This window comes from Leptodactylus fuscus, chromosome 9 (genome assembly GCF_031893055.1).
Source record: "Leptodactylus fuscus isolate aLepFus1 chromosome 9, aLepFus1.hap2, whole genome shotgun sequence".
NCBI classification, from domain to species: domain Eukaryota; kingdom Metazoa; phylum Chordata; class Amphibia; order Anura; family Leptodactylidae; genus Leptodactylus; species Leptodactylus fuscus.
Window position 1 is genome coordinate 46669590 of NC_134273.1, and position 14571 is coordinate 46684160.

General features: G+C 43.9%; 1 protein-coding gene across 1 annotated transcript in view; it reads right to left on the minus strand.

Annotated features, from left to right (window-relative positions):
• Positions 1-741: 741 nt before the first annotated feature.
• Positions 742-14571, minus strand: part of IFT56 (intraflagellar transport 56) — a 45294-nt gene continuing 31464 nt past the window's right edge. The window contains exons 13-18 of the mRNA XM_075286338.1: positions 10884-10972; positions 8806-8889; positions 8301-8370; positions 7523-7629; positions 2365-2498; positions 742-1249 (exon numbers count right to left, since the gene is read on the minus strand). Of these exons, the coding sequence (XP_075142439.1) occupies positions 1138-1249; positions 2365-2498; positions 7523-7629; positions 8301-8370; positions 8806-8889; positions 10884-10972 (596 nt within the window). The 3' untranslated portion in view covers positions 742-1137. The remainder of the gene's footprint in view (positions 1250-2364; positions 2499-7522; positions 7630-8300; positions 8371-8805; positions 8890-10883; positions 10973-14571) is intronic.

Genomic DNA, 14571 nt, shown 5'->3' on the forward strand with positions numbered 1-14571 from the left:
GAATGGATAAAAAAAAAATCTGTAGTACTTCTTTAAAAGGTCCCACGCTGCCTGAATGGTTCCCTTTAATTTTTTTATCTTAATTACATTTTTAATGTAACATTTTATTATTAATACACAATTTTACAGTATCAAAAGTATATTGACCAAATAGCTACGGTACATTTTTATTATTGGTATTTATGAACTATAATACAAAAAATAAAATATTATTGCTGTACAAACTCAAAACAAAAAATAAGTATATAATTGACAACTTTATATTGGCTGTTTAGGAGCTCAGCGCATTCTAAGAGAGCGTTCACACTACCGTCGGTATCCGACAGCTAGTGTCCGCTGCTAATGTCCGTGCAAAATCTTGTGCGGACATTAGCATCGGACATTAGCTGTGTCCGTGACATTTTGCATTGATTTAAATGGACATCGGGTGCGTTCTTTTACAGTCTGTGCCTGTCCTTAAGTGTCCGTTCCCAAAGATGTCCGACTTTTCTAGAGGATAGCAAAAATCTACGTGTCGGGTTTTGCTGTCCGCTTGACAAGTTGGACATCTTTGGGAATGGACAGTCAAGGACATGCACGGACTGTAAAAGAATGCACCTGATGTCCATATAAATCAATGCAAAATGTCACAGACACAGCTAGTGTCCGTTGCTAATGTCCGCACAAGATTTGGCACGGACATTAGCAGCGGACACTAGCTGGCGGACACCGACGGTAGTGTGAACGCCCCCTTACTCATTATGCAAGTGAGTTCTGTGCACACGGCTGGGGTCACTCTGGGAAATACGGCTCATGCACAGACTGCTTCCTGAAAGCAATACGCTCGGGTGCATGTCCACAACTGCATCAGAGGTTCCACATATAGATGTATACTTTTTCAGCCAACAATTTGATAGGTACCATAATAGATAACCGACGGATTCCATTTCTGTTAATAGGATCCATCAGAATCCATTGGTCTCAATTATTTAACAGATCCATTAATTTCTGAATTTCCATTTTCTGTTCCTATAACAGAACAGAAAAATTCAGCTCAGATGTGAACTTACCCTACCTAAGAGAAATTGTGTGTTCATTACTTAACCTGAGATAACATTTTGCCAAATTAATGGTTTGGTCAATTTAAATGGTGTTCGGTCAAACTGGTACACGATTGTCCTTGCCCCATTTCTTCATAATCCGGATGATGTATTCAACTTGTGTGCTGCCAGTACTCCTCAGCAAATGAAGCACTTCTCTCAGAGTTTCTCTGTATTAAGAAAATAACCCCAATAATAAATATTCCTATATTCAGAATCTGGTCACTGATTACTGTAATACATATTTAAATCACTTTAACCCCTTCCAGCCACAAGCATTTTTTGATTTTCATTTTTAACTCCCCACCACCTTCCAAACCCCATAACTTTATTATTTTTCCCTTCACAGAGCCATATGAGGAATTCATGTTTGCGGGGCAAACTGTACTCTGTAATGGTTTTTAATAATCAGCATGACATACTGAGAAGCTGGAAAAAATTTTTTAAAAACTGCGTTTGTGCTATTTTCTTATGGGCTTTGTTTTTATGGCATTCACTGTGCAGTCAAAATGACAAGTCCTGTGTTCTATGGGTTGATACGATTCTGGGGATACCAAATTATACAGTTTTTTTTAACCCTTTAAAACATTCCAAAACTTTGCAAAAATGAATGAATGGGGATGCATAAGGCAACTTTTTTGTGAGGCCAGGTGTACGTTGTAGTTATACCATTCTGGGGAAGGTCAGATGTTTTGATTTTTATTCAAATTTTTCTGGGGTGGGGATAATGTCGAAAATATGGTGGGAAATATATTCTCGGATGTTTGTAGACTGGGTGTTTTCAGACTGGGGAATGCATAATTTTTTAAGTTTGGTTTAATTATATTTATTTTAAATCTAAGGAAAGGGGGGGTGATTTGAATTTTTAGGTTTTTATATTATTTAAAACTTTTTTTTTTTTTTACTATTTAATCAGATTGCAACTGCATTGCAGTCTATGGGACTTTCATTACTATTAAGGCTGACCATACACCAGCCTCAAAAGTAATATTCCTATGGCAGGCCTGAGAGTCTTCAGAAGGTTTACGGCTGCCACAGTCACAGAAACAGGTCAGCATGGGAGCCGGCATACAACATCATAGGTTGGCAGTATTTAGCTTTAGAGGATATCCAATGCCCACAATCAGAGTGGACTCTGTAATAGTATGGCGGATGTCGGTAAGGGTTAAAGAAGCACATGACAACCTCTGAAAAGGAGGGTTCATCATAATGTCACTTACCTATAATTATTATTCACACATTTTAGGTTAAGCCATTCATTCAATTCATATTAGGAGATACTTACTTGGGTTCCCGTCCTGCCAAAATCATTTGAAAGATACCAACACAAGCTCCACGCTTTCCTTCCCAGTATTCAGGACTTGGATCGAGCCTTTCCAATACATCAAATGCCTTTGCAGCATAGTAGAATTGACCCATCTGTGTATAAGAAAAAGAAGATTGTTTACATTTAACCTGACATTTCCTCAGCTAAACATACATACAGCTTACCATCGCTTTCTGCTTGCCATAGTTCAACATATTCTTAAATAATTCTTAAGTACTATTTCTTAATATTTTTTAATACATGTGCAGGTTAGTGTATTGTAAACATACTTCTAATGAAATTTATAAAAAAAATTGGGTCGTTTTAATAAATAACTTGTAGCAACGCTCCCTAACTGAATGTTGCACGGGAAAATTTTCTGTACAATGATTATGGCAGACTATAACATTCAGTGGTAGACTTCTCAAACCGCTTTTCCTCTCCCTTATCCATATGCATAAAGTATTTTTAGTTACATATAAGTTGCTGTTAGTGCTAATCACTAAGGGCGTTTTCACACGGAGTAAATGCGCGTGTATATTGGCAAAATACACGTGTAAGTAATACACTTGTAAAAATAAAACTCCCATTGACTTCAATGACATTTTACACGTGAATTTTGATGTGTATTTTTATGTATATTTTGACGTGTATTTTGATGTGGTTTTTTTTACACGTGTAAAAAAACACGTCAAAATACAAACCTAGGACCACAATAAAGGGTCAAATAGTCAAGGATTACCACATATTGACTAAAAGACCCAACAATATAATTACAAAAGGCTAATACTTCGGTGAAGTGTCCGCATATACAAAACCTACAAATAAATGGAATTCATCCCACAGAGGTATAAGTATTATTTAAAAAATAAAAACACAAAAAAAAGCCAAATAAAATAAATATTTAGTGTGAAGGTGGCAGGCAGAGTGATCGAGTCGCGGTATATCTCCCCCAGATTCCTAACGTGTGGTCCAGGGCAGATCTTGAATAAGCTGCAGCCCTGGTGTGGGTCATAGGCTTGTTACCGGGCCATAAAAAGCTGCAGAGCCTGCACTTCAGAGCAGATCCTGGGAGGAGAGGAAGTGGCTGGGTCTGTCTTAACAATGAAAGCCTGGTGTTATGGTACAGTATTGTTTTGGTTGATTCGTGTAGCTGGTAGTAAGCTACACGTACAGTTAGTATTCTCTATTTAGTTAGCGCTCAGACGAGCAGGTTTTGTTTTGCTTTTTTGCCTGAAGTTAAGGCTGTATGTTATGTTGCTAATCCTGTGCCTGACATAAAGATTTATTTATTTTGTTGCTTTTTTGTTTGTAAGAAAGACATAAAAAGCTACAGTGATGTAAGTGACATCCGCAGGGTAAAAATAGTAGAAGCAAAAATTTACAGAGGTAAAATAGCTAACACAATACAAAATGGGGATAATAGTACCAAATAACAAATATATTAATACATTTTCAGTCCCCAAATTCAAAAATGTGTTTATGCACAACCCAATTAAACATAATAGAACAATGCAAACAATACCTAATGGAAATAGTTTTCCTGGGATGGCCAGCCACCTCCCCCCCCCCCCTGCCACAATATCATTTTTAAAATGTGTAGGGAGTGTATTGTAAACATATTTCTACTATAGTTTATTAAATAATCATGTTCGTTTATGAAAAACTCCTTAGTAATGCTCCCTAACTGAGCTAAGGAAAATTTGTATTCAGTGTGACCTGCACACAATGAATATGGCAAACATTCAGTGGTAGACACCTCTTACCACTTTTCCTCTCCTTTACCCATATGAATAGTTCAAAAGTATTTTTTCCATCTAATGTAAGGTTTATTCAGTTGTCCCTGACTATCATGTGCTAATCACTAACGGCAAAGCTCCCTTCTGCCCGCTTACTAGCTGGCTGGTAGAGATGCTCTGGGAAGAGGTAAGTGAGGCTGTTAGCAATTAGTACTAGCAACAAGTGATACGAGAGACAGCTGAATATAGGTTAGATATAAAAATGACTATGTATGATACATACACATATATGATAGGTAGCGGAGAGACAGGTTGAGAAGCCTACCTCTGATTGTTACAGCTATTTGTCTTCAGTGGCTACAATACACACTGTCCTTATCAAAGTTCAGTTAATATGCTACTACAACTTATATACAGTTTTTTTTATAAATGGACAATTAAAAGAAAGATCTTTGCGCTCCGGGATAAGATCCGTCGTTATGTTACGGAGACTGCTCTCCCTTCCCTTTCCTGTTCTGACGCGGAAGCCCTTGAGACACCTTTCTCGTCGGAAGAAGTCGCAGCGGCAATTCAGGCGACGCCTGCGGGTAAGGCGCCGGGCCCAGACGGGTTTACTGCTCGTTTTTATAAATGCTTCGGTTCTCTGCTTTCCCCGGACCTGGCGCGGGTGTTTAATAGTGTGGGGGAGTCGTCGCCGTTTTCTACGCAATCCTTGTCGGCTCTGATCACTGTGATTCCTAAGCCTGGTAAGGACCCTGTGTGCCCGGGGAGTTACCGGCCTATTTCCTTAATCCATATAGACGTGAAATTGTATGCGAAATTGTTGGCGAATCGCCTTTCTCCTTTCATGCCTGCTTTGGTTCATAGTGATCAGGTCGGCTTTATCCCGGGTCGGGAGGCGCGGGATAATGTCTGCAAAACCGTTCTCGCCATTTCCGTTGCCCGCTCCACTAGAGTCCCTCTTTGCTTGCTTTCGATTGATGCCGAAAAGGCGTTTGATCGCATCCATTGGGGGTTTCTTCGGGAGACCCTTGTGCAGATCGGTGTTGGCTCCGGATTTTTGGGCAAGATCTTGGCTCTCTATGGGAATGCGTCGGTGCGTGTCCGTGCGAACGGAGTAATTTCGGATCCCTTTTCGGTTCGTAACGGTACCCGCCAGGGTTGCCCCCTCTCGCCGTTGCTTTTTGCTTTGGTGATGGAGCACCTGGCGGTGGTGTTGCGCCATTGTCCAGATGTTCACGGCATACCTTTGGGGTCTCGTGTGATCAAAGCAGCGTTATAGGCGGACGATCTCCTGCTTTATGTCTCCGAACCGCGGGTGTCGTTTCCGGCTATTCTGCGCGAATTTTCCCGTTTTGGTGCCCTTAGTAATTTTAAGGTTAATTTATCTAAGAGTGAGGCCCTTAATGTCTCACTTCCACCCTCTGAGGCTGAATTTCTGGCGCGGACTTTCCCTTTTAGGTGGCAGCCTTCCTCCTTCAAGTACTTAGGGATCCGTATCTCCCCTGATCCTGCTTCCCTGTTTCAACTTAATTATCTTCCACTTTTGGATACCATCTCTACGGATCTACGCTCTTATGGCGCTCGTCTCCCCTCCTGGTTCAGTCAAATTCATGCTCTTAAAATGGATATCCTCCCCTGGTTTCTGTATTTATTTCAGGCCCTTCCTATCCCGCTCCCACGCACTTTTTTGACTAGGGTACAATCCTTGTTTGGGAGGTTTGTTTGGGGCTCCTCTCGGAGTAGACTTGGGTTTAGTACTCTTGTTAGACATAAGTCCAGGGGAGGCGTTGGCCTTCCGGATGTGCGCCTTTATTATCGCGCTTCGGTTTTGCTTTGTTTGTTTGACTGGCAATTCCGTCGCCAGGACAAGCAGTGGGTGTCCATCGAATTTGACCTGATATCATCCTCGCTCTCCTCTTGGCCATGGATTCCACCACACTTTCGTCCCAAACCCCCTGGCCTTTACGTTCTCCCCTCGCACTTCCTGAAGGTGTGGGATCTGGTCTGCTCTTCTGGTCGCTTGGCCCGTATTCCGGGCCCTTTGACTCCTCTCTTCGAGAATCCTATGTTCCCCCCTTGGTGCTCAGTGGATCGTTTTCTCTGTTGGGAAAGGGAGAATTGTACTCGTCTTCAGGAGGTGGCGGGCGATTCCCCGCTCCCTCCTTTTGCCCAGTTATCTAGCTCTCACCCTGACTTACGCCTCTCGTGGTTGGAATACGCCCAACTTCAGTCCTTTTTGAAGCGGTTCTCGCTTATTTCTCACCTTTCTCCTCCGGCCTTAGCCTTAGAATCCTTTGTTGGGCAACGGACCTCCCCCCCTCGTGTTCTCTCACTGTTGTATGATGTTCTCCTTTCGGATGTCACTGCGGGACTCCCCTCCTATGTTGCTGCCTGGAATTCCGATCTTCCTGTGAGTCTGTCATCTGCGGATTGGGACAGTTCCTTCTTGCTTTCTCATAAGATGGCCCTCCCGTGTAGCGCTCAGGAGAGAAATTTTAAGATACTGTCCCGGTGGTATAGGTGTCCAGTGCTTCTTCATAGGATTTTTCCTGCGGTTTCGGACTTATGTTGGCGCTGTGGCTCCGCTAGGGGTACCATGCTACACATTTGGTGGGATTGTGATGTTCTGCGGCCTTTCTGGGACGCAGTGTTTTCACTGTATTCCACGGTCAGTGGGCGATCTGTGACTGTTTCTCCTCAGCTGGCGCTTCTGTCGGTCATCCCTGGCAAGCTGTTGGCGATTAAGGAGGACCTCCTGAGACATTTTCTTACGGCCGCCAGGGCGGTTATTCCAAGACATTGGCGCAGCTCCACTCCACCCTCCCTGCTTGAGTTCCTCCAGGAGTTTCTTCTTATACAGAGGATGGAGACCTTGGTGGCGGAGGATTCTCCCGCTTATTCCAAGTTTGAACTTCGATGGCGCCCTTGGATTATGTTCCAGGAATCCTCTGCCTTTTCTACTGCCTTCGCTTGAGTGTGACATGGCCGTCTGTTTTCTTCCCTTTTTTCTTTCTTGCTTTCCCTTTCCTCCACTTCTCGTCCTGGTTCTGTTTGTGTTCTCATTGTCTTTGTCTGGTGTTTGTTTGTTTGTTTCTTGTCTCCTCCCTATTCCCTTTTCTTCTCCTCGTTGAGCTATTTTTGGTTTATGTGATGAGGGGTCTTTTTTGGCCTCCCCGCCTATTGATTTATATGCTTTTTCATTGATGCTCGACTTATCTTTTGTTTACTTGTGTTGTATTTTTATTGAAAAATCCTTTAATAAAACCCGTTTAAGCATAAAAGAAAGATCTTTAATAGAATACTTTAGAGATGTTAATAATGCACTAACGTCTAACCTATGCAATGATTTAAAATGTGGAAAAATGATTTATTTTCCAAGCAAAAAATGTTCTTACTTTGTAACAGTCGTTGGCAATAAGTTGAAGGAGACTGAATGATTCGCCAGATGTTTCCATCTTTAAATACAGTTCCCATGCCAGTCTTGGTTTCTTGTTCATAATATCTTAAAAAAGAAAAAAATGACAAAGTTTTCACCACCCACATTACCACATTGTAGCACTCTTTGTATTATTATCAGTCTACAGCTATCGATTTCCCCATGCCAATTCTAAAATCTAGGCGATCTAGCCCCAGACGTTTTTAGGATCAATTCATTTAAAAGTATCAAAGTTAAATCAATCATGCATGTAAAAACCAGTCACATAAATGAGTGCAATTGCTGTGTACTTTTTAGAAAACCTGATAGCGACTTAACAATTGTCAGATAAAATTATCATGTAAAAGATCAGCAACTTCTGTGTCTTGTTTGCCTGAACATCTATTGTATCTTTTATGGACAATCAGGAACCAATTGTAATCTAGAAAACCAGTTATCTTTTGTGTTTATAGATAGATTAAATAATAGAACTGTAGTTACTTTCTAGGGAAAGAAGCAAAAGTTCAAACACTTCTGCTTGGACTTGATATTTCTGACACCTTTTCAACACCTTTTCAAACAGAAATCTTAAGGGTTTGCTCCTCACCCTCAGCATGAAAGCTTTTCTCAACTTTACATTTTTCATGCAGTGGGTCCATAGGTTCACTAGAAACCCCATGTCTCTACCGTATGATGTCTACATGCCCTATAATAGAGGAGTTTTCCTCAGGGAAAAGAATGTGTTTGTTTGTACTTACAACATCGGGCAAGCCAACTCAGATAAACATAATCATTTTTAATCTTCTCACTTTGAATGAGCAAGAATACCTAAAATGGAAATGATCAAAAATAAAACGATCAATATGCTGAGCATCAGGTAGTTTTCTCATATGAACACGTGTTTAATATACATATGTAGAGTATTGTGTATACGGCTTTAAGCTCAGTCCTACTATGTGAAAGGTGTTATAGAGAGCCTTTCAGGTTGTCAGAAAGGTGAAACTGCTTGCTTCACTGATACCACTGCATTAGTTTCTGACCCCAATACTAGTAGGTGGATTACTGACTGCCCGGTATCGGACATGGAGCGGTGGACTGCTCACAAATCAGGTACCAAAACTAACAGCAATTTTTGCAGTTGATCAGGTTTGCTAGAAAAAAAACCCAAAAAGTGGCATAAGTACAGGAAACGTTGTAGAGGTATGCCGTCAGGTTCTCTTTTATTTGGGTGTGTGACATGTCCCCTGATGATTATAAACTCACCTCCTCAGCCTCTTTGTAATTTCCAGCTGCAGCCTTCGCTTGAGCATAGTTAAAGTTAAAGGTATCATCATTGTAGAAGTAACTCTGAATTTAAACATAAAACAGTAAACAGGATTTTTTTTTTCTATTCAGTGATACATTATAAAAAAAAACATTATTTTTATATATAACTCAGCTAGTATATTCATATTTAGTTATTATTTACCGTATTTTTTGGACTATAAGACGCACTGGACTATAAGACGCACCCAGGTTTTAGAGGAGAAAAATAGGGAAAAAAAAATTTCAGGCAAAAAATGGTAAAATATTTAATATATGGGAGTTGTAGTTTTGGAACAGCTGCAAGGCCACATTGACAGGTGACCCTGCAGCTGTACGGGGATGTATAGGGCGTTTTTTTTGTGGGGCCAGGTGTAGACCGAGCATTTTCAGACACAGGGATACCTAATGTATATGTTTCACAGTAATGTTATACTTTTATATGTATTCTAGGGAAAGGAGGTGAACTTTTATTTATTTTATTTTTTATTATATTTTTTTTAAGTGTTTTTTTTTTTTTTACTATTTTAATATCCCCCGCCTAGGGGGCTTGAACCTGCAATCATTTGATTGCAAGTCCCATAGACGGCAATACAAGTGTATTGCCGTCTATGGGAGATTCTATACATTACTATCGCGGAGGGTCATAGACCAGCCGCGATAGTAATATATATCTATGACAAGCCTGGGAGCCTTCATTAGGCTCCCGGCTGTCATCGGAACAGGTCGGCTCCTGCGGCCTCGCCGTGCAGGAGCCGGCCTGCATCACTAAAGGTATGAGGCCAGGAGGGGGGGGGCTAACTAACTGTCGGGACCTGCGGAGGAGCAGTGGGTTTGCAGCATGGCCGTGCTACTGCCACCGCTGGTTTTCTTCAGCGGCAGTAGCGCGGCAATCCGCAGGCCCCGGCAGCTAAGACAGTCCCCGGCATCTGCTGTAATAGACCGGCGGATGCCGGGGAGTGTCTTAGCTGCCGGGGCCTGCAGTATTGTCACACTCCTGCCGCTGAAGAAAACCAGCGGTGACAGTAGCGCGGCAATCTGCAGGCCCCGGCAGCTAAGACACTCCCCGGCATCCGCCGGTCTACTACAGCAGATGCCGGGGACTGTCTTAGCTGCCGGGGCCTGCGGATTGCCGCGCTACTGCCGCTGAAGAAAACCAGCGGTGGCAGAAGCGCGGCCATGCTGCAAACCCACATTCAGACTATAAGACGCACCCTCATTTTCCTCCGAAATTTGGGGGAAAAAAAGTGCGTCTTATAGTCCGAAAAATACGGTAATTATTATCTGGAAATTCAGGGTCACTGTTCCTGACTAACAACATGACTGTAGAGATGAGCGAGTACTATTCGAAACTCCCGTTTCGAATAGCACGCACCCATAGGAATGAATGGGGGATAAGCGGCCGGCTGCCGGCAAAGTCTGCGTGCCGGCTGCTTCCATTCATTCCTATGGGTGCGTGCTATTCGAAACGGCCGTTTTGAATAGTACTCGCTCATCTCTACATGACTGCTGTTGCCAAATACTGGCTTCAAGTAGCTGGCTCTGCAGCACAGTTTTCTGTTTATCAGTTTTCTCTTATTATGGCAACAGCCCTCTTTCCCGCCCAATATATTTCAGAAAACCTCTTTAGGCTAAGGCCTCATATGTAGCGGGCCACAGGTTGCAGGAAAAAACGTGGCGTAAATGCATCACAGTTTTTGCCCGTATCGCTTTTCACATGAAGTTCACAGAGGTTTCCTCTGAGGACTTTCTGCTACAATTATACCTAAAGAAACATTTCCGTTGCAGGTACTTTTCTTGCAAAAAAATGCAAGGCTGTGGCTCTCTATGTGGGGCTTAGCCTATCTTGGTAGCAACGGTTTGATTGTATTAGGAAATTGTATTAGGAAAAATATTTGGATTGTCAGTTTGGTATTGAAATCATTAAAATGACCAAGTATACATTTCTCCAAACCCATACCTTTAATAGGCTTGCACCTCATAAAAACATTTCTTCATAAAATTAAAGGGGAACTATGAGTAAATATAGCTGAACTGACCTTGATAGAGTTAAGGTAAATCAGGACATCATCAAACTGACGAAGCAGAAAAAAACAAGAGGCCATGCATTGTCGTCCTGGTATTGTATCTAAGTATGAAATAATAATATTATCATGCAGAAACATTACACAGAAGAGACAATCATAAACCAATAATGTAAGGAATCTAAAACTAAAATGTTTTCTTTACAGCTCATTTACATAATGCAATACATCAATTCACCAACAGGGAGGGTATCCCGCCCAACACAGAAGTCACATTATTGTCCCCTAGTCATAAGCTACACTGTCTTGCCGAGAAATCATTTAAGTCAGGTTCCCTTTTTTGACAGTAAAATTACACAGATTGTACAGTTATATCTTTCAGAAAAAAACCCAAAAAAACAGAAAATCCGGAAACCAAATGTTTTTATTTTAATAAAAAATTAAATGAAAGGGGTATTCCCACGTCGCATACTCACCAGTCTTCGTTGCTCTAAAATCTTCTTTCTCCCTGCTTTGTTGCATCATTGGTGGGCGGGGTCACATATGCAAAGCCAAGCGGCGAGATGCCGCTGGCCCTGCGTGCGCGCTCATAGACCAGTCTAGCCTTCACAATGCGAATACAGACCCGACATCCGCCTCTCTCTATTGTATTTGCCCCCCCTTTTGTGCTGAAAAAGCCCCCCCTCGGCTTATATGCGAGTCAAGCGGCAAGACACCTTTGGCAAAACTCCTGTGGGCGACCACTGGAGCAGTGCTGCTGCCGATAGGTGAGTGGTGAAGCAGTGATGTCTCCAGGACCGCCCCAAAACATCTTGGGGCGGCCCTGGAGACTGCGCTGCTTCACCACTCTCCTATCGGCAGCAGCACTGCCTGATCCCAGGCCGCGATCCCACTACCGCTATTATTATACTCGGGGGTCTTTTCAGACCCCTGAGTATAATAATGGGAGCCCCAGGGGAGGTGAGAGAACATAATAAACAATGTTACTCACCTCTGCGGGATCTGATGTTAATCCTAGCAGTCTTTGGGCCTGTATGATAATGTCCCAGACATCACGTGGTCTGGGATATTACCATATAGGCTCAAAGCCTGTGCTAGTGGTAATAGCCTGTTACTGCTAGCACAGGCTTTGGGCCTGTATGGTAACAGGTAGAGATGAGCGAACAGTGTTCTATCGAACACATGTTCGATCGGATATCAGGGTGTTCGCCATGTTCGAATCGAATCGAACACCACGTGGTAAAGTGCGCCAAAATTCGATTCCCCTCCCACCTTCCCTGGCGCCTTTTTTGCACCAATAACAGCGCAGGGGAGGTGGGACAGGAACTACGACACTGGGGGCATTGAAAAAAATTGGAAAAAGTCATTGGCTGCCGAAATCAGGTGACCTCCATTTTAGACGAATAGTGGATTTCAAATCCGGGTCATATGAGAATGTGAACTTTGTGACTATGAGACAGGGATAGCTGTACAGGCAGGGATAGCTAGGGATAACCTTTATTTAGGGGGGAATGTTATTAAAAATAACTTTTTGGGGCTCTATCGGGTGTGTAATTGTGATTTTTGTGAGATAAACTTTTTCCCATAGGGATGCATTGGCCAGCGCTGATTGGCCGAATTCCGTACTCTGGCCAATCAGTGCTGGCCAATGCATTCTATTAGCTTGATGAAGCAGAGTGTGCACAAGGGTTCAAGCGCACCCTCGGCTCTGATGTAGCAGAGCCGAGGCTGCACAAGGGTTCAAGCGCACCCTCGGCTCTGATGTAGGAGAGCCGAGGGTGCACTTGAACCCTTGTGCACCCTCAGCTCTGCTACATCAGAGCCGAGGGTGCGCTTGAACCCTTGTGCACACTCTGCTTCATCAAGCTAATAGAATGCATTGGCCAGCGCTGATTGGCCAATGTATTCTATTAGCCTGATGAAGTAGAGCTGAATGTGTGTGCTAAGCACACACATTCAGCTCTACTTCATCGGGCTAATAGAATGCATTGGCCAGCGCTGATTGGCCAGAGTACGGAACTCGACCAATCAGCGCTGGCTCTGCTGGAGGAGGCGGAGTCTAAGATCGCTCCACACCAGTCTCCATTCAGGTCCGACCTTAGACTCCGCCTCCTCCGGCAGAGCCAGCGCTGATTGGCCGAAGGCTGGCCAATGCATTCCTATGCGAATGCAGAGACTTAGCAGTGCTGAGTCAGTTTTGCTCAACTACACATCTGATGCACACTCGGCACTGCTACATCAGATGTAGCAATCTGATGTAGCAGAGCCGAGGGTGCACTAGAACCCCTGTGCAAACTCAGTTCACGCTAATAGAATGCATTGGCCAGCGCTGATTGGCCAATGCATTCTATTAGCCCGATGAAGTAGAGCTGAATGTGTGTGCTAAGCACACACATTCAGCACTGCTTCATCAAGCCAATACAATGCATTAGCCAGTGCTGATTGGCCAGAGTACGGAATTCGGCCAATCAGCGCTGGCTCTGCTGGAGGAGGCGGAGTCTAAGGTCGCTCCACACCAGTCTCCATTCAGGTCCGACCTTAGACTCCGCCTCCTCCGGCAGAGCCAGCGCTGATTGGCCGAAGGCTGGCCAATGCATTCCTATGCGAATGCATACTTAGCAGTGCTGAGTCAGTTTTGCTCAACTACACATCTGATGCACACTCGGCACTGCTACATCAGATGTAGCAATCTGATGTAGCAGAGCCGAGGGTGCACTAGAACCCCTGTGCAAACTCAGTTCACGCTAATAGAATGCATTGGCCAGCGCTGATTGGCCAATGCATTCTATTAGCCCGATGAAGTAGAGCTGAATGTGTGTGCTAAGCACACACATTCAGCACTGCTTCATCAAGCCAATACAATGCATTAGCCAGTGCTGATTGGCCAGAGTACGGAATTCGGCCAATCAGCGCTGGCTCTGCTGGAGGAGGCGGAGTCTAAGGTCGGACCTGAATGGAGACTGGTGTGGAGCGATCTTAGACTCCGCCTCCTCCAGCAGAGCCAGCGCTGATTGGTCGAGTTCCGTACTCTGGCCAATCAGCGCTGGCCAATGCATTCTATTAGCCCGATGAAGTAGAGCTGAATGTGTGTGCTTAGCACACACATTCAGCTCTACTTCATCAGGCTAATAGAATACATTGGCCAATCAGCGCTGGCCAATGCATTCTATTAGCTTGATGAAGCAGAGTGTGCACAAGGGTTCAAGCGCACCCTCGGCTCTGATGTAGCAGAGCTGAGGGTGCACAAGGGTTCAAGTGCACCCTCGGCTCTCCTACATCAGAGCCGAGGGTGCGCTTGAACCCTTGTGCACACTCTGCTTCATCAAGCTAATAGAATGCATTGGCCAGCACTGATTGGCCAGAGTACGGAATTCGGCCAATCAGCGCTGGCCAATGCATTCTATTAGCCCGATGAAGTAGAGCTGAATGTGTGTGCTAAGCACACACATTCAGCACTGCTTCATCACGCCAATACAATGCATTAGCCAGTGCTGATTGGCCAGAGTACGGAATTCGGCCAATCAGCGCTGGCTCTGCTGGAGGAGGCGGAGTCTAAGATCGCTCCACACCAGTCTCCATTCAGGTCCGACCTTAGACTCCGCCTCCTCCAGCAGAGCCAGCGCTGATTGGTCGAGTTCCGTACTCTGGCCAATCAGCGCTGGCCAATGCATTCTATTAGCCCGATGAAGTAGAGCTGAATGTG